Genomic DNA, 19,710 nt, shown 5'->3' on the forward strand with positions numbered 1-19,710 from the left:
GATTGACTCAAAATATATTACAATGGGTGATGGGAATCCATGGGTATTACAATATTTGAGGACAGTTAGAATATACTGAACACAACCAGCGTTATTTTCTAAGTCAATAAGTTAAAAGATCCACTGCAGTATCTGTGTATACTGGTGCAGTCTGATGGTGATGCAACATCTGAATCATTCAATAATATTTATTCAATCCAATGACAACCAAAGGTAAATATTTATCCAATCCAATTCGGGTTGGCAGCACGGTCCCTCCAAGTGGGATAGATCAGAAACTGGGGACTAATGAATAACAAAGACATGTATGCACAAAAACTGTACTGACTTTCTCTGTCTGTCACAAACATGCATGCTTGACTTTCGAACCGTTCTCTTTTTCCACATGACGGCTCAAAACACATTTTGAATTGTAGGTGTTGTATTTTTTGGACCCCAGTTATAGAAACATCACAAGACTGTCATCTTGAATTCTTGACAACACATTTTTTGCATCTTTCTATGGTTAACAAGAAAAGCTAAAAAAGTCTTGATGAATTGAAGACAACGGCGGCCATTTTTAACAAGCGCAAAGCTTCATCAAAACATCAGTTTTTCAAACTCTCACAAAACTTGTTCAGTCTATACAAATCTTCGTCAATTAATCAATCTCATCGTTGATCATTGCTGCTTCCAAAAAACATGCATTTTATTACAACCTCGCTATTTAAATCGCTGCTTTTCTGTAAATGGTCATTCAAACCAATTTGTTTAATCGAATTTGCTGTGGTTAAACCCTGACCCCTTTATTTTTTATTTTATCAAGACTTTCCTTCGTTTTTTGGATTCTTTGTCCGCTGTGGAGTCATGCAGTTTTTCTTCAAGAATTCAATGTTACACAGAGTGAGTTATTGATATACAAACGATTATTGAAGATCATTGAGTATCTCTTTAAAGTATCTCACGTGACCTTTCACCCACTTTGAGTTGTTGTTTTCTATTTTGTGACTCACTGACTCAACCAAACCAATGGAAGTTACCTAAGCAGGAGGACCCATTTTACTGATGTCACTGACCCTAACAGCAGCACGGGAACCAGTGCTCCCATTAAACTGGTTTGGCTAGTGTGTTCCCAGACCTAAAGGCATCTGTGAGGCTTTCGTGCCCTCCTCCTCCTTGTTCTCTTCTTGGGATAAACAAGCAAATAAAAAGGGAGCTGACAGGGTCAATGTATGGCACTGGGAGAGATGGATGATTCTCCGCTGCACTAGCACAACCTGGAGTGGGACTTAGAAAGCAATGAGTGCGTTTGAAGTGTGTGTGAATCAGGTCTGGTAAAATACTGCTTGCATCCTGGGCCTCCTTTTACTACACACCCTTTTACACATGCTGTTATGTAATATGTTTGTCCCTCACCATGAAGAGTGTTAATGTATATTGACTGATGGTTCAGGATCCATAATGACAAAAATGTAAATAATTATTTATATTGGAAAGATCAATAAGTCAGCTCAGCTTTGACTTGTCTGTTTCTGGATCTAAGGAAATACTGCAAATGGGAAAAAGGTTGTCTCACAGAGGGAGTCTGAAAATATTGTCCCCAATGTCGCTGGGTCTTTATTCCTGCACCGTTTTACATTTGGTATATAGAGTGCATTAGTGCATTCACTCTGGGAAGTATGGCAAAAATGCCCACAATGAGAACCTATGAGGCGAACTCATAAAGGTCAAAAGGCCTGAAGACTTCTCACCCTCTTTGGTCTCCATTTGTGAAATGTAATGGGAGAGGAGGGAATAGCAATAGTTGTGGTTGCTCTCGGGAAAACCGTTATATACGAGTATATTACATAATTAAATGTACACACTTTAAACCACTATAGCCTACTGTTGTTTGATAAAAGCCAGTATGTTTCTTGGTTGATTTAGAAGTTTGTCATGGCTTGGTACCGAGTACAATAACTCAGCTAGCTAGCTGAAAGCGACAACTGTCATTTCCCTGGAGTGCACAAAAGCCATTTGTGGTTTGAGACAACTTTACCCTGTCGAAATGTTTTAACTATGCAAGTAGGCTATAGTGTTTACATTGGAGGCTACTACATGGATGTGTACAAACTGAAGTATCCAAACCTTATACAGTCTATGATCCACACACAGCACCATAGTGGATTTGGGATGAAGACAAGTACGAATTTAGAAAGAGACTAGTGTGGAGAAAGAGGTGAGCTTACCAGATCTCTGCACACCGCCCCTCAAACTGGCAGCTCAACGCTTCATTAGCAGCTGACAGCAAGACACACCTGAATCTGACCTGACGTGGTCAAGTTGCATTGTGGGTAATGTGGGTACCAGATTTCGATAAGAAAAATAAATGAATGGATTATAAAAATTAAAACTTTGGTTCTGCTACATCAATTTGGATTAATGAGTCTGAAAATGTTGCAGGACTGCAGTGTTGTTTTTTTACATTTGTGGCTAATAGCAAAAAGCCCACGTGCCAGATAAAGGGCTGAAAATAGAAATAGGATGTTTAATGAAAATGAAAACATCACCAAGTCAATAAATACAAACTCCATTGCTAACCTTCCGTGAAGGACTCCATGGCACCCGAGGGTGCCAGCCTTTAACCAGTGGGCTCCACTGGTAGATGGACTCTGAGTGGAGTTCCTTCGCTCCATTTTAAGAGTCGGCTCGTGGTCATGCGCATGTGGTAGCAATTTTGGGGCTGATAATCCCCCGCCCTCCCCTGCGGGTCTACATAGAAGCCCCCTTTCCCGCTCACCCAACCTAGTCTGCCCCCTCGTAAACCTGTGCCCGTTCAGGCACTGCATAATCCTTTGTTGCCATATTAAAAGCGGCCAAAAGTGGTAGTAAATTATGTTGTTTATGGCAAATTTCTGTAAACTCTTTGTCATGAAACTGCTGAGTGTAATCAGTGGGATGACACACTGCCAGAGGACAGGGATTGTCACCATTGGACTCAAGCATGGAACCTTTTCAAGTCAAGTGAACAAAAGGCAGAGTTACAGGTCCAATACACAACATGATTTCAGACCAGCAGAGCATAACTGTTACCAACAATGTAAAAAAAAACAGGAACAAATGTTTAATTTTTAAGATTTTATTAAAATACGGTGTGGAGTTTACCATCGGAAGTTACCATCACAAACATGATTGTTTCTAATAAAAAAGTAAACAAAACAAAAATAAAGCTTAAGAGCCTAGTTACAGGAGATTTTTTTTGTTGTTTTTGTTTTTTTGTTGTTTTTGCAGTCTGGTGAAAGAAAAACAAATCAATTCACAATGAGAGTGAGTGGAAAAAATGTTCACATGTTGTAAAAATACATTTCCCAATTTTAACATTACACACAGTCACTTTCAAACATTCATTCATTCATTCCTTGTTAGATGGTTAGATGTCAGTGCCAAAAGAAAGCAAAACAGAAACAAAGTTCAGACCTGTGCACAAAGGGGAACGATGGATGGGGGGGGGGGGGGGGTTCTAAAAACGCAGGAGGCTGTTCTACATTCCGAGAGGAAAAACTTGGGACAAGGGACACGAGACGGAGAGCGACTGCTGGAGGATATGTGTGCATTTGAACCCTGAGAGAGAAAAAGTGACCGATTCTCATTGTAATTTTCTGCTTTTTTTTATTTTTATTGACAGACCACCCCAGTGTCCGCGTTGCCCTCCCCCTCCCAGCCGCACTGGGGCTCTGGCAGCACTGTGAAAGATGCTTTAAGAGCCCCAGGGTGGTGGCGGGTGGTGGTCGGGGGAATTCTCACACCCAAGAGTGAAATATCAGCTGTGGCTTTGTGAGCATACACACTGTGCTTATCTGTTAGCCAACGCACATACACACTGCCAGGCTGACTATTCAGACAGCAAAAAATATATAACATCTTAATAATGCAAAGTACGAATTCACACTAAATATGTTTTTGAGCCCCAAAATGAGGCTAAATGTGGTTCATCAGAGGAAAAAGAAATGCTGCAGATTGAGGCCTGCCTGGGTGTGAGGAGCTTTTAGCGGAGCGGCCTCGATAGCGGCCCGTTCTTTTCTGCTGGATGCGTCTCCTGACTTCACCTGCTGTGGTCAACTGTATTAAGGCAGTGAGTGGTTCCATGGCGACTTTCTATAACAGCTATTTTTACAGGGAGAGAAAAAGTAAGGCCCAGAGGATATCAGCTGGAAAGGACAGTTGGGGTAAGAAGGAAACAACATTTGACCAGGAAAGGGATATCATGTTTCTTCTCCAAAATGTTTCAGTACAACATGTAGAACACAGACAGCATATCCATAAAAATGAAATCCTACAATAACACAGAATGGTTTTCATAACAGTGCACTGCTGAACTGAAAAATATATATATAATCATCAACAGCAAAAGTTTAAGATTACTATTATGCTCGTAATCCGAACTATGGGGGTTATTTTTAAAAATATATACTCATGACATGACAGAGGAGCCTAGCATCTCAGGACACAGACATGCTCCATGTCTCTCATAGACTCTGAGGGGAAACTGTACATCACTGGAAACTGACCACGACAAAAATGGCAACTCGGGTTGAAAACACTCTGAGGGGGAAAGGCCGGGGAGCAGAGGGAAACAGCAAGATGACACAAATTCTTTAAGCCAATATTAATTCCCCTAAAAATGACCTCACATGCACTATAGATAGATCAGCCTGACAATGAAGGGGGGTTAAAACAAAACTGCATCTATTACTAATGTTCTAGTTTTAAAAAACTAGCAGACCACGGCGACCGCCTTTTGTTTTTTCCTTCTTTTTCCATAGCCAGAAAGATGGAGGTCGAAACACCCCAACTACAGTCTGAAGCTTAATAATGGGAAAGCGTTTTTCCACGATGAGAAAAGAAAGGCAAAGAGATACGCATTGGTTTTGAAGCCTGAGTATTCAGTGACCTAGAGCTAACCTAAAAAGGACTTTGTCAATTTGTTTCATGGGGCAATGTTTTGTTTGTTGTTGTATCATTACTGCTACAATTTCAGAACCCTTCTGGTAAAGAATAGTAAATAAGTATCTAGAAAATCTGTACAAAAAATAAAAGGGTATGCACGGTACATTCAATATCTGTTACTGAGGTACTAGAAAGGTGTTCCCTTGACACCAGGGCAACAGCGTTAAAGAGTTACTCCTAGGGACTATTCCTTTGGAAAGACAATAGCTTGTTATCATAACAGGGTGAGGGAACATACATCACACATACAAGCCCACACGCATGTCCACACACACACACTCACACACACACACACACACACACACACACACACGCACACACCACTGTCATTAACAAAGCCAGCATGTAAGAACACTGTCCCGTTGCTCCTACAGGGAAACTAAACTCTACTGTCCCCTCACGCTTAAAGGAACTGGTGGACACATACTGGGTGATGAGCAGATGTGTGGGTAGGTCATGATTTGGGGGGAGGGGTGGGGGCGAGTGGAGGGTAGGTGGGTGCAGGGCGATGATGGTACGTTGCAGTGAGATCTTATTAAAAAAATAAGGCGGTGGAGGATCCCTGGTCACCCATTCTGTGTTCTGAACGTTGGCAGTGTGGGATCATGTTCCTCCTCACTGCAGCCAGCCTGTAACTGACTGAAGTTAGCAGTGTGCAACTCTTCTAGCTGAGCGCTCAGACAGCACCCCCTGCTGGAGAGGCCTCTGTCATGCTGTTGCTATTCAGGCCAGAAAAAGGCTGCTGCATTTCATTCTGTGTGGACACTGAACTCATACTAAAAAGCTGCTGGCATGACATTTAAATGCATGCATCATGCTAGCCGATGTGATGCTATCATCTCATGTCAAAACAATCCATTAGGGGCGAAGAATGTGTACATTTGCGGTTGCTTAAAAAGGAGAGGGTCTCCGAAGTAAAGGGTGACAAAGGATGCTGGGTGTCACCATCTGAAGTTTGAGTCGAGCAGATGAACTGACGCTCAGAGAGCTACACTGACAACAATGTGGATCTTTCTGCCGAGCGAGCTCATGGCGGTGCCAGGGAGAGCTAAGGGCCAAACTGGGCTGAGGGGCAGCTGAACGTCTGGAAGGGAGGACAGGATGTACGGTTTGTGATTCTGTCTGGTTTACAAAGTACACATTTTCCCCGTCACAAGAAAGATGTAGGGGGAGAAGGGAAAAAAAGAAGATAGGAAGGAGAGAGCAGTAACATGAGCCATTAATGTACAAAAGTGGGCTTCCACCTCTCTGCCTCTGAACCTCTACTGGTTGGAGGACTGCAGGATAGACAGACTGTAAAGCCTCATGTCAGAAATGCTTCTTTTTTTTTAACAAACAAACATTAACACCTAGAACCACAACAGGTCAACTTTCCATTAAAACAACAGCCAACTAAGGATATAAACCAATCCAATCATTGAATCCTTGAGAATACAGTTATTGCTGACGTTGTGGGGGAGTGAAGGAGAGGGGGGAGGGGGGGAGGTTGGTGGCAGGTGAGTGGGTGAGATGAGGATGGAGGGAAGTGTTTGTTCTTCTGGATGGGTAAGGGGCTAGCTGTGGCTGGTCACTCCAGGGGCTGGTTTAGTGATCTGAAGAAAAAGACTGTAGATCTACATCAGGTCAAACTGGCGCTGCCGATGTTCTGCAGGGTGGGGCTGTGTCTGATGCTGCGGGGCGGTGGTGGAGGTTGGGAGGGGGGTTGGTTTCCAGAGGTGACGGAATGTGCTGGCGACGGCAGGGGGGGCTATTGGTCGGACGGGATGTCTCTGTCTGCTTCGGCCTTATTGGGGGAGGGGGCGTGGGGGGGGTGGGAGACAGGGGTGAGGCCGTGCGCCAAGGTTCCTGTAACAAGGCTTTCGACCACTGCTCCTGCTCCTGCGAGACCCCCTGCTGCTGCAACATTGATCAGACCTGGAGGAAATCTGAAACACATTTCAAAAATAAAACCATCTAAAAGTTGCTGTTTTAATTTTGAAAAACAAAACTACTGTTCAAGCGCTGTCCCGTTCTCATGTTCCACATCCAGCCCTCTCACCTGTAAGTGGCTCCGTTGAGTTCTGGGTGAACTGTGGCGGCCTCCATGCTGGGCCATTGAGAGGCGGCCATCAGGTACTCCTTATTCACGCAGTTCTTCAGACTGTCAGGGATTCGTCCTGGTGCGAGGAAAAGGGGCCGTCAATCATAGCAGCGTTTTATCCTGCTGATTAGTTTCATAGCTCTAAACGGGGGTTGCCGATAAAGATGGCCGATGCGTTTGCTCTCCCAAAGTGAAGCCAAAGTATCTCGATCACCCTCTAGCGGCATTATAGGTCATGGTTGTGTATGGGACATGGGCCGAACTAATAAAGGGCAGTGACCACCCCAAATTAAAGCGTGTTTAACTTATCTTACATTTTACAGTAAGACTCAAGTGTTTGTGTATTTAATCACCATATGCCATATGAAAATATTACATTTCCATACAGAGAAATAAAAAGTGTGCATCTCGGCCACAGCTCATTAATTAAATCCTAATGCATTCATCATTTTCTTCTTTCTGCAATATACAGTGAAGTAAACTAATGTTGGCATTAAAACAACTCATTTGAATATGTTATGTTGGGCTCGATCAACTGGTCTGTACAATAACCTGGATTGTTATGAAGTACCTCATAATGTAAAGAAGTGAGGTATGGGATCATCCACCATTTATTTAAAACCCGTTTTATACATGCTTTCTAATCTGTAAATGCTCAGGCACGCTCTGACCATCAGTCACATCACCATACATTTAGCAAAACCATTAGCAAATAAATACAACAATACAAAGAGCAAATGATAATAATAATAATAATAATAATAATAATAATAATAATAATAACAACACCACATGTTATTTATATACTGTTTTTCCTGGTGATCAAAGCAAATACATTGCAACTTGAAGTGGGAATGTGTAGATCGTGTCTTCACTGCATCTTAATATTTCATTTACATTCTCTTAATCCACCGGCTTGTTTATTGAACAGCGTCTTACCGGTGATGGCGCGGCGGACCTCCCTGGCGGCCTCCTCCCGAGCCTCCACAGAGGCCTGCTCGCTGTACCAGGATGTGTGCGGGGTACAGATCAGGTTTGGGGCATCCTTCAAAGGGCCCGTTGAAAAACTGTAAAGAAGGGCAAAGGTTGTTACGGAGAAGAGAAGTTAGATTGTGTATCGTGCACAGCTATCGGGTGTTACTTGTGTATCATGGTTACCTGAAAGGTTCCGTCTCATGCACGTCCAGGGCAGCCCCTCGTATCCGACCCTCTTTCAGGGCCTGAGCCAGTGCTTTCTCGTCAACCAGACCGCCTCTTGATGTATTCACCAGGAAGGCTCCCTGACGCATCTGTATCACAGAGTAAGCGATAATATGATTAAACTATGGGCAAAACAATCCAAGAGAAGGCTGAAACCTGAAATCTGCGGCACAAATATATTCTGTTATTACTCTTCTAATCTATAATACAGACCACAACATGAAAGCAACTTTTGGTTCTGGCCAAAAATCATTTGTCATCATTTAGATTGTCTAGACTATTGGGCTCCAACAATGCCCGCCAAGTGTTTGAGTCAGGATATCAAGCTGCATATAAAAACGAAATGCCAATTCTTGCAGGTAATGTCTGAACTCCCTCCCTTTATTGCCAGAATGTCAACCAAGTGGTAACCTGAACAAAACTAAATGTCAGACTACAATTAGGGCACAGCCATTGTGCTAAAGCAGCAACTTACTGTGCTGATGGAGGCTAAATTAACGCTGAGTTGAAATTATTTTCTCTTTTAATTCTACAATTAATCTTCTCACTATCCTCACAAGTAACAAACGAGGAAAATGAGACAGGAGTGCATAAGTGGAAGAAAGACAACACAAATGTAGAAGAAGAAATTGTGCGTATAAAGAGGCAGATATGAGACGTATTCAAAGTGCATCCCCACACCTGTTTGATGGTGAAGTCATTAATGAGGTGGTGGTTGTGCTCGTTGAGGCTGCAGTGCAGGGACACGCAGTCCGAGTGGATCAGCAGGTCCTGCAGGGTGGCCATGCGCTGCAGGCCCAGTGAACGCTCCACACCGTCAGGCAGGTACGGGTCATAAAAGATCACGCCAAAACCAAAGGCCTTAGCCCGCAGAGCCACGGCTTGGCCAACGCGCCCTGGAAGACAGAGAGAAATGTTATAGATATAGTCTGTTGTGACCTTGCTGGACAGAAAATAGGAATCGGCCTTTAAATTAAGGATGAATACAAAACTGTTTGTTTTCCCTGGATCCTTTACTGTTGCTTGAATTAAACTCCTAAAGCACTTCCGCAAAACATCATCGCGGTTCAGGTAAAAGCAAATAGTACAGTTTCCCTTCTCATATAAGCTTTTGTATGCAGGTTTTTTCATTTCAGGAAAACCGGTTAAAGTATGCCAATAATCCCTTTCCCATCACTGGTGTGTCCCAGAAAGCAGGTTCAGGGAATGAATGCAGAGTGTAACCTTTCCCATTGATTACCAACAAAGGTTGGTTGTCCAGTGAGGAAGAGACTTTAGACATATTCTTTCAAATACTGTAATACCTAGTAATGGTGGCCACTAACTACTCTAAACACGTCCATACTCTTAACTTACCTAGACCGATAATGCCCAGCGTCTCTCCGCGGATACGAGCAGCGCCGCCAGCTACCTCCCTGATCTGCTCCACACTCGAGGCACGGGTTCCCTCTCGGAGGGCCTGGTGCATCCAGGTGACTCGCCTGTACAGGTTCAGGATCAGACATAGCGAAGTGTCGGCGGTCTCCTCCACAGATGTAGCTGGCACATTACAGACTGCAATGCCTGGGTGATCAGTTTAAAGTAGGAAAGAAATATGAATCCCTCCGTTTCAGCTCATGGTTGACTGTGACAATATGTTTAAAGTTCCAGCCACTCACCAAGCTCAGCAGCCGCTTTGATGTCAACGTTGTCGAAGCCGGAGCCAATCCTGACAATTATGCGTAGGCCTTTAAACTTTTCCAAGTCATCTCTGGACAGAGTGATGGTGTGGTAGAGCAGAGCAGCCACTGCCTCGTTTAGCACCTAGCAAACACAAACGCAGCATGAATACTTTGAATCATATTAACCTGCACTTGACACTTAAATATCTAAGCGAATAAAAAGGGACATGAGTCACATAGATTATAAAAAGGATAGTCCTAATCTTAAAGGTCCCATGACATGGCCATTTCTACTGATCATAATTCCACTGTTGAGGTCTACTAGAATAGATTTACATTGTTCAATGTAACGTAACGGCTCCGCGGATTGGTCCATTTAGGTCGTCGTTACGTCACAGTGACCAGGAAGAAAAAAATGGAAAAAGACAAATCTCCAACGAGGCGTTCTGGGTCAGCATAGACAGGTCTTTTCTGTGTTAGAGTTTTACTCGCTACAGGGTGTACTTTGAGGGTTTGTGACTCTGCAGACCGTTTACATGCAGAAAAAGCTACATAACACACAAGGGGACGCGTAATAACCGGAAAAGCATGACATGGGACCTTTAAAAGAGACAGTTCCTCTAAATAGAAGGATGTAGGAAGTATTTCTTGGGTACAACACAGATGATAACACTTTTATGTTTTTAGATGTCCGTCCTACCTTCTCATGAATCTCTTGGGTGGACTGGGCATCGCAGAATGCCACTGTGGCCACATCTTTGAGGATGGGCATCTCCACAGTGCAGTCGCGCCCGTCCAGCAGGGCAACCAGGGGCCGCGGGTGCATTGGCCCGTTGAGGATGGGGGGTCGGATACCTGAGTCCAGCAGGAAGAAGACAATGTTGGATATCAAGTCCATGGCAAGAGGTTAAATATTCAATGACAAATCTGGGTAATGCTTAAAAATGTACAATTATTTTTGTGACACGCTTTCACACAATCAGTGACAACGTGCTGATGACCAGGAGATCTCAGCGATTAATTGTTTAAAATGTAACCTTAGTGAATATATTTGACGGCTACGCATGTTGGTCTGTAGCTAAAGACGCAACGCTGTCCAGCTCTGTGGCTCTCAGAGACAGCAGAAGAAAACGCATGTAAGGGAGTACAAATCTTTTCATTCAAAATGTATGCGTCATTTGATCCATTCTTCTGAATTTATAAAAGACTAGCAAATAAACTTCTATGAAAGAATATGGGAGGATAATGATCGGAATCTGAGGTATCAGGGTCGATCGATAGAAACGTTCAAATGACCTGATCAAAATGAGGCAATAAACCAGTGAAGCCAACAGAACATAAAATAACACAAAACAATAAAAGGATAGCACCTCTAAACTGATCGATTCATAATGCTGCCAAACCTCTTTAAATCAACTCAAATGAAAGCACCGATTTTATTTCACGTTATTTTGTTTTCTTCCTCTTGAAATTAACTGGTTGGTGATCGGCTAATTGATGTCAAGCTACCAGGAGCAGATTAACCAACAGCATATATCCCTGATGATGGTACTTCAGAACCAGCAAGGAGAAGAGACTAATGACTCAACACTCTGCATTTCCCATGTCTGGACTATCAGATGTGTTTTGTGTCATCATGCCCTCAGAAAACCTTCCCTGCACGCATGGCTAAAGTTAACAGGCCTGACTGCCACACTCCTAAGACAATAATAACTCAGACTTTTATGACTCTCTTTTTCCAACACATCCGCCACCGACACCTTTAAGGAACCACAGGGATGATGTGTGTAAGGGCTCTATAGTTACATAGGGATGTGTAACTAAATATGTGATGGGGCATGGAGAGGGTCCAGCATCCTAGCCTATATGGTATCAACCTCCAACTTAGTTTCGTCATCTCAGGAACCAGCATACACCGAGCCACTTTTATCGATACATGTCAGTTACACTTGGGAGCGTCGACTCCTCCGAATGGGAAAGTTAGATTTTGGCTAATGAAGCAGAAGTCTGGGAACCTGACCTGCCACTGTATGAGAAGTGCTCACACAGAGGGGAGGGGCTGGGATGGGAGGGGGAGAGGTTATGGAGTGTGGCGGCTGAGGGGGGAGGGGTGGAGAAAACTGCAGGGTCTCAGTGAGGAGGCGGTGGGGGTTCACGAGGGGGTCTGAGTCATGACCTAAATTCTCATGTCTGGAAGAGTCCCTCCTTCCTATTTCCCTCCTTCTTAAGACACACAAACATACACCTTACTGACAAAGATCTGCACATTTGCACCATGGCCATTTACCATTATGCCAACAAAGGAAATGTTGCATGTCAAAAATAAATCAATGCCATAAAAAATGACACTTCTCGGCCAACGCATTGATGTTAAATAAGAGGAAATGAACACCAACTGTCAGCGAACCAGCTACGACCTCTCTCCCTGTAATCTTTTCAGCAGTCTTTGGCTTGTACTGACCACACACATGAACACACTATCTTGTCCCTGCTTTGTAACAGGTGTGTGTGCGTGTGTGCGTGTGTGTGTGTGTGTGTGTGTGTGTGTGTGTGTGTGTGTGTGTGTGTGTGTGGCCGGGTGGGGGAGTGTGGCTAGCTGGAACATTTACTTGGACAGAGGGCAGGAGGTAATGGTGAGACTGCAGAGGAGGGAAGGGAGCTTGTAGCCGCGGGTGGAAAACAAATATTTGTGAACACTTCCTCTGACGTCCGAGCCTTTCCCAATGCATGCATGAAGCCCATACAGGCAAAAATAAATCAAGAAAAATACACCATAGTCACCGTTATAAAAAATGCAATACAATGTAGTGCAGTCCATTTAGCAGTGGAATTCACCCTCATCGCAGATGGCTAAAGAATGCTAACAGGCCAACCGCTACACGCTGAACACACACAGACACGCTTACTGTGTAGAAAAACTCAAAGGGACTCATCACAAAGACCCCTTCTGAATAAAAGTAGATCTGGAAATATACAAGTAGACTTACACAAAGAGTAATTTGAGTAAAGGACACTGGTATACCCGAGGCCTACTAAGCACAAGCATGGCCGCACACACAATACAATTCATTCAGTGATTCATTCATTCTCCCTCCCTCTCCCTTTCTTTCCCCTCACTCCCTCCTCCTCTTCTCTCTCCCTCTGGCTGCAGTTGTAGGAGTAAGAGGTGAGGGGGGAGGGGCAGCAAACGATGATAATGCAGCAAGCAGCGGTACTCCACCCAGACGCAGCTAGACACACACACGGCTATTCAGTTCCTTCTTGACGGCTGCGGCAGCACCAGTTCGCGCTGAACACAAAAGGGGAAACTGCACACAAAGCTGCTCTACACCCAAACCTACAGACCTCTCCCCCCACAGTTCACACATTTCAAAAACACATGCCAAAATAGAAAACACATGAGCACCGGGCCTAACCTTGCATTATGAAGTCTGTGTGAGCCTGTCTTCCTCTCTCTCTCTCTCTCTCCCTCTCTCGCCTTGCTCTCCCTCTATCGCTCTTTTTTCTCCCTCTCTCTCTGTCAGCCTGCTCTTGGCTGGCTGGATCCCAGCTGTCATCCACGCCCAGCCCCTCCCCCACGGCTAGCCTCCAATCACAGGCAGCCCCATTGTAGGCCAGCCAACCAGCACTAACCTCATTAGAATAGCCAGGGCTGAGGCCGAGGGCGGTTTGTGCTGTTGTCGTTTTTTAAAGAGACAGCTGGCCCGTTTCCCTGTAGCTGCGGCCACGACCCTTCACCCTGTCCTCTCCCTCTCACCCGTCTCCAGAGACCCACCCAGACTGTTCCCTCCATTTTAGTACACCATTATGTCTGATCTCCATCGTCTATTCTCCCCACTACAACAGCTCAACAACAACTATCACTTTTAGAAATCTGCACTAACCGTCACATACACAAACACTTATTAGCAACATAAAAAGTTAACTTATTAAGTCTTCAGTATGAAATACACTGCAAACGTTCATCTGTACATTCCTTGCATTCCAATTTAAAAAAATTTTTTGACAAACAACAACTTCCTACACAACGCACTCAAGAGACGGTAAGAAATACAATCAGGGTCAACATTTCAACCAGTCTGCTCACAATACTAGAGGTTAAGAGCACAGCCGAGGAATCTGAACAGTAGCCTTTTATCAGCATTTAAAGAACAATATTCCTAGAACTATAAATAAAAACCAGCAAAGATATTACAGACAAATGATACAAACATAATATGAAACTGTCAGCATCTGGTTTCACATCAATGCAAAACATTGTTTCATTTTTCTAGTTTAATAAAAAAGGTACACTTTGCCCTCATTGGTTTTACTACATAGTTAAGAAAGTTGCTGGATGAAGCTGAAAGGTTGACACTTGCAATCAGGTACAGGGCTTTAACTTATTATTTACAGTTTCCAAGGAAATGTCTAAAAATGCCAGTCCAAAACCCAAAGATATTCAGTTTAATAAAATGCAAAAAGAGAAAAGCATGAATATGTCAAAGGCGGAAAACAAAATCGTCTGCTATTTTTGAAAGAACAATTAGTTTTTTCCTTTTAGTCGACTAACTAACTAATTAGTTAGTTAGTTGACTTATTATGTAGAGCTTTTTTTTCTTTGTGTACAGGGCCCAATTGACTGATGTATCAGTGTTTGTGTGTGGCTGTATATAATAATGTGTCATAAATATATATATCAAATTGGAGACCGCCTCTGCCCGAAACCACCTCACAGGCAGATACAAATACATATTCAGATACCCTCTGTCTGCCGATACAGTTGACAGATCTCTATGATTTTTAATAGTGTGTATATATATAGTGTTTTAATTTACTTTAAAAGCAACAACAACAAAAAAGCATTGCAAAGGGAATCTATTTTTCTACTGTGCATAACAGTGTAAGAAAACGTTTTTATAGAGTACTTGTCCATGGACAAGTGAGTTTGGCAATTTACTTGTTTTCGGTTTTCGATTCTGGTTCTTTGAGAGGGTAAAAATAAGTCCCATGACAAACTGGGAGAAAAATATATTTATGAAAACATTAAAGAGCCTGTGACACGAGTTTCCCCCATCATCCAAACCCATCAATTTGAGTAAATATTGTCCCCTTGAAAACCGTTACTGAACTGATTTTGGATATTTGTACTTTGATAACCATTAATCTGCCCTTCAATGTTGACCATTTCCTGGATCTTCTCGGGGATTCTTCAAGTCCCGCCAAATGATGTGTGACGTCATTGCGGGCACAGCGCTCCAGCTGCACCGTTCAGGATCCCAGCATCTGCATGTAAACGCACGATGGCGCACACAGCAGCAAGCTCAGACAGCGATGACAGTTTAATTTTGAACGTGTCTGAGAGCTCATATGAGGCTGAAGGATCGGTTTATGTTGTATCGGTTAGAAGTTTAGGAATTAGGTGCGTCAATATGGGCGATAATACGGTCATGTAGCCAGTGGTGGACTGGGACTAAAAATCATCCCGGGACTCTCGACCGGCCCACTTCGGTACCGGCCCATCGGGATTCGACCCGATGGCCAGTCCGCCACTGCACCCAGCCCAGCCCACGTAAACTGTCAATGGGGGGAGCCTCGCTGCGGGGAAACGGTGGACCTAGTGTCCCGATCGGAGTGGGAATAATAATAAGAATAATCCGTGCATTTTATCCATTAATTTCCCCAACATAGTGGTAAAAAAAAACACACGTTTAATCCAACTTAGACATATTCTTTCAAATACAACTTTAAAACTACAAAAAGCATCGGTTTGTTTTCTCATCAGGAAATGCAGACCGGCTCAAACAAACGATTTTTAAATCATCATCTTCACGATCATTTAATGTGTCATATGTTCGCTGAATTGTACATGAAAGCGCTAATAAATGTAGTTTCATCAACTTGAGTTTACAACTACAAAAATAATCGTTTGGTTTTTATATCACATCCGACGGGAGGAAATTCAGCAGCTCTCACTACCGATTTTTAATCCTAATTTAATCATCATCTTGACCACGATCATTTATGTCTATGTTCGCCGAATTGACATGAAAGCACTGACAAATATGAATATACTGTAGTCAACTTCATTCAAACGTTATTAACGTGCCTAAACTCAGTAATTTACCATTTCTAAGCATGACAACACACTTTGTCTGTGTTTGGCTCTCTCGCCGCACAGTGAAGCGTTCCCGCATTGACGTCACTTCCGGCTTCCCCCAAAACTTCAAAATCAGTCGAAGGAATTTCCCCGCGATGTTCGAAATTATTTATATTTATTGGAACGGTATCGCACCTTCTTTTTTAAACTGACGGTTCGAGATGACTAGTAGCCCAATATTTCATTGCACAACAGTTGTTGGGAGGCTGTCACAGGCTCTTTAAGTAAAATCTGTATTCCTATTTACAAATCAATTCATACTGTTTAATTTTGTTACGGTTATTGAACACAATTATATAAAAATTATTGTTTAGTTAGTTCTAAGTGGTGCAGTTTGAGCATGTACAATTGGCTCAGTCTCCTCTGATGTTACACTGCAACCTGCCTGTGAGACAGAGTCCAACCACACAGTCTTTGTGTCCAACACATGTCCTGCAATACACATGCTGCAGCTGCCCAGCTGCTCACTGTTTGTAAAAGTAAATAAATAGTATTTTCATTTCAATAATGTACTTTCTATACCCTGCTTCATAAACAATACTGACACCCCTGTGCTCCTCCGAGTCTGGGGATGTGAGGACAGCGCGAGGACACAGACAGGGAGGCTGATTTAATTCATAAAGGAAATGGCAGTCAATATTAATAATATTGGAGCTAAAACTCTTAATAACCTTCATAACGTGTTAGAGAAAGAACATAAGAGAGTTTGACAAAGATGAGGCTGTTAAACGGGCAGCGGATCCGCTGTGTGTAGAAAGAGAGAGAGAGAGAGAGAGAGACGCTGAGCTGCACCGTGCCGCGATCAGCTGATACGGCAACATGATACGGAGCATAGGAAGAGAGAGCTGCGGTCCGCGGGGCTCGGCGTCCGCCTCCTGTCCTCACAACTCTTATTAATCCCGGTACCGGACAGTTGTTATTTGTTCTTACTCGGATCCGAGTTTTGCTTCCCAAGCCTGCCAATATGCTACACGTCCCGCCCTGCCCCCGTCTAACAGTGCAGAAAGCGGCGAGATGCATTTTCTTAGGAATCGACAAAAACACAATAATGGCGGACACAGACAATTTCCGAATTAGTACCGCCTTTTTTGAGCTGAATTTATCAATAATTGTCAATACATAATGGCGAAAAACGTCACTTGTCCATCGGACAAGTCAATTGAAAGATCTACTTGTCCGATATTGTAAATAACACGTCTCGGACGATGGGACGTGTGCTTTTTCGCACACTGGCATATGACAATAAATGCTTTGACTTGATATGAATGGTAATGACACTGTAAAAAATTCACACCCGAATAGCATGGTAACTAGACAGGTGAAGGTTGGGCCCCATGTATCACATAAAAAAAAAAACTGATAAGCACAACAATAAAACCTCATAAATGTAAGCTTTTGCTTCCGTTTAGTTTGTGTATGAGTATTTTATGAAATCTCACCCTCACAAATGCGGTCAAGTCTCTGTCGCTTGACCTGTTTGTGTTTGTCCATCAGAGCCATAGACCGCGCAGTCTAAACCTGGGACAGAGAAGAACAGATCCAGGTGCTTTGGATTCTTTTTAATGTTGACCACGTAGTTTCCCCTGCAGACAAATTAGAAAAAACAGTTAATTAAGACAAAATGAACTGCCTAATAACACATTTTATAGAAAAAAAAGTTATCAAAACTTCACAAACTAAATAAAAAACAGAATTGGACTAGATTGAATTTCTGTGTGCTAACATTTTGAAGTGACTTACATTTACAGGTGGGAAAAAGTATATGTAGGCTTATGTGTAATTAAAAGAAGGACATGATGTCAAAAAACTTGAAGAATCCAGGCTGAACAGCAAAGACTCACAATTGTGTAAACATGTTTAATGCATTGAATTAGCCAAGAAATGGGTTATAGTGAACTATTTTTACAGTTACACTCACTCACCTGGAGAACAATGTCCGTTGTGCCAGTCAGATTGCCAACTTAGTTTACACTGTAAACAAATAAAGTGGATATTGATCAAAGTATGAACGTTAACAATATTAATCCAGAATGAATACAGGTGGTTTGTCATGAAGACCTATATCACCAACCTCATGTCATTGATTGACATCACTGACAAGTGTGTTTAGATAATAGGTAACTTGTGCTCATAACTCTTAGTACTGGATCATACACCATCACTTTACTAGACCATTTTTTAACTTTTTGGAAGTTTTGGATCATGGTCAACAACTTTGTTTTCGCTTGCAATAATAACACAACTCTCTCATACAACGCATTTATACATTTCTGTTCAACAATACCGCTGCCAGTCAACGTTAGGTGACAGAACCAGTAGGTATTTTAAGGATAACCTTACGGTGAAACTATCAATAGTCCGGGACCCCCTCGTTAGCATCAAAGTAACCGTTAACTAGCTAACTAGCTTGTAGTGCTAGCAAAACCGTTTATTGGTTATCGAGAACAGGATGGAGAATATTAAAATGTTCCATGCAAATACATGAGTCGATAGGCTGTTAGGAGATAAGTATATCCTAGTTAGGCACTTCGCTTTGAGATAGTTTAGCTTGCCTTAACTTCTGTATCCCGGTCCCGGCTAATGCTAACTAAATAAATAGCACGACAGTTAGCTAGCCAAGCTAACCCAAATACAAACATTAAGCAGCTAACATTTTAATGAAAACTACAATTTCCTTCCAACTTCCGAATATTCTCAGCATTTGTTCTTATTTAGCCACCCCAATGTTATAAATCATGTCAATTAAAATGAAAAAACATAGCTACATGTATGAAGCGTTTGCAGAGTTGCTAACGTTAGCTAGCCAGCGCCGTTAACTAGCGTGCCGCTGAGTGTGGGAGAGATGCAGGCGGAGGGGGACAGCCCATTTCGTCCGATTTGTTATCAGCGAGTGGTGCTACAATGTGAAATATCTGACCCAGAAGCTATAAAGTGGAATAATCATACAGGGAAATGTGAATCGTACACATGGCTGATTCCAGGCAAGACTACTTTGAAACCCAGTGACCAAATCTTGCAAAAAATGTCAGTTATTTACCCCGGATAAACTCTTTCAGGAGTGCTGAAACAGTGTGCGTGCGTCGGTGGTGTTCCCTCTCTCCCGATCGCCATGAAATTAGACAAAAGAGGAAGTGGCTGTTGGTGGGGGGGTCAGACAGTCTGTGAAAAAGCATCGGTGGACTGGAATGAGCGCCCTCACCTTACACGGCGGATCGGCATGCATAATATTACGACTCTAGAATAATAAATGCTTGTTTACAAAACTATACCAACAACTTTCTGGATAAAGTTTAACTTGTTCTGCTCTTGATTTTCAAAGTTCCAACCATGTAATCGTCTTTAAATAAGTTATTGTTACTCTCTTTAACATTATCCAGATTTTTTGTTCAACCTTTATTTTTTTCACTCGAAGCTGAACATCAAGCTAAGCATTCATATCTGCAGTTTGAAAACTCTAAATTGATTAAACTTTCAAACAAATCAAGTTTATTCTGAATTTAGCCACTAGGTGTCACAATAATACTCTGAACTAACTTCCCCCGATACTTCTGACTGACTTAGTGGTGAATGGAAGACAAGGCACTATTTGGAGAAAAAAAATATCATTCTATATTAAATTTTATTTGTACATAAATTGTGCAACAGGAGTATTTCCATCTGAAAAC

At 42.6% G+C, this 19,710-nt stretch overlaps 1 protein-coding gene across 4 annotated transcripts; it reads right to left on the reverse strand.

Annotated features, from left to right (window-relative positions):
- Window positions 1-3,081: 3,081 nt before the first annotated feature.
- On the reverse strand, window positions 3,082-19,358 carry ctbp1l (C-terminal binding protein 1-like). 4 transcript variants are annotated; one of them, XM_079671804.1, is made up of 11 exons: window positions 19,083-19,358; window positions 17,968-18,016; window positions 17,485-17,628; window positions 10,607-10,761; window positions 9,904-10,048; window positions 9,602-9,808; window positions 8,927-9,141; window positions 8,204-8,334; window positions 7,985-8,112; window positions 7,004-7,121; window positions 3,082-6,890 (listed from the first exon to the last, which is right to left on the reverse strand). In XM_079671804.1, exons 3-11 carry the CDS (start codon window positions 17,543-17,545, stop codon window positions 6,713-6,715), a joined length of 1,338 nt encoding a protein of 445 aa, XP_079527930.1. In that variant the 5' UTR covers window positions 17,546-17,628; window positions 17,968-18,016; window positions 19,083-19,358; the 3' UTR covers window positions 3,082-6,712. The 4 variants fall into 4 exon arrangements, with proteins under 4 accessions (XP_079527930.1, XP_079527931.1, XP_079527932.1 ...); XM_079671805.1 differs by lacking the exon at window positions 19,083-19,358 and adding an exon at window positions 18,811-18,914; XM_079671806.1 differs by lacking the exon at window positions 19,083-19,358 and adding an exon at window positions 18,598-18,734.
- Window positions 19,359-19,710: the final 352 nt, after the last annotated feature.

Source organism: Notothenia rossii (genome assembly GCF_949606895.1).
Source record: "Notothenia rossii genome assembly, chromosome: 3".
NCBI classification, from domain to species: Eukaryota; Metazoa; Chordata; class Actinopteri; order Perciformes; family Nototheniidae; genus Notothenia; species Notothenia rossii.

What these genes read in the sequence shown, in the direction of transcription:
- ctbp1l (XM_079671804.1), bottom strand. Translation starts at nt 17,545, where the DNA reads ATGGCTCTGATGGACAAACACAAACAGGTCAAGCGACAGAGACTTGAC. An exon ending in GCTGGGCATTATCGGTCTAG is followed by an intron (nt 9,142 to 9,601) that starts GTAAGTTAAGAG and finishes TCTGTCTTCCAG; the next exon opens with GGCGCGTTGGCCAAGCCGTG. An exon ending in CTCAACGGAGCCACTTACAG is followed by an intron (nt 6,891 to 7,003) that starts GTGAGAGGGCTG and finishes AATGTGTTTCAG; the next exon opens with ATTTCCTCCAGGTCTGATCA.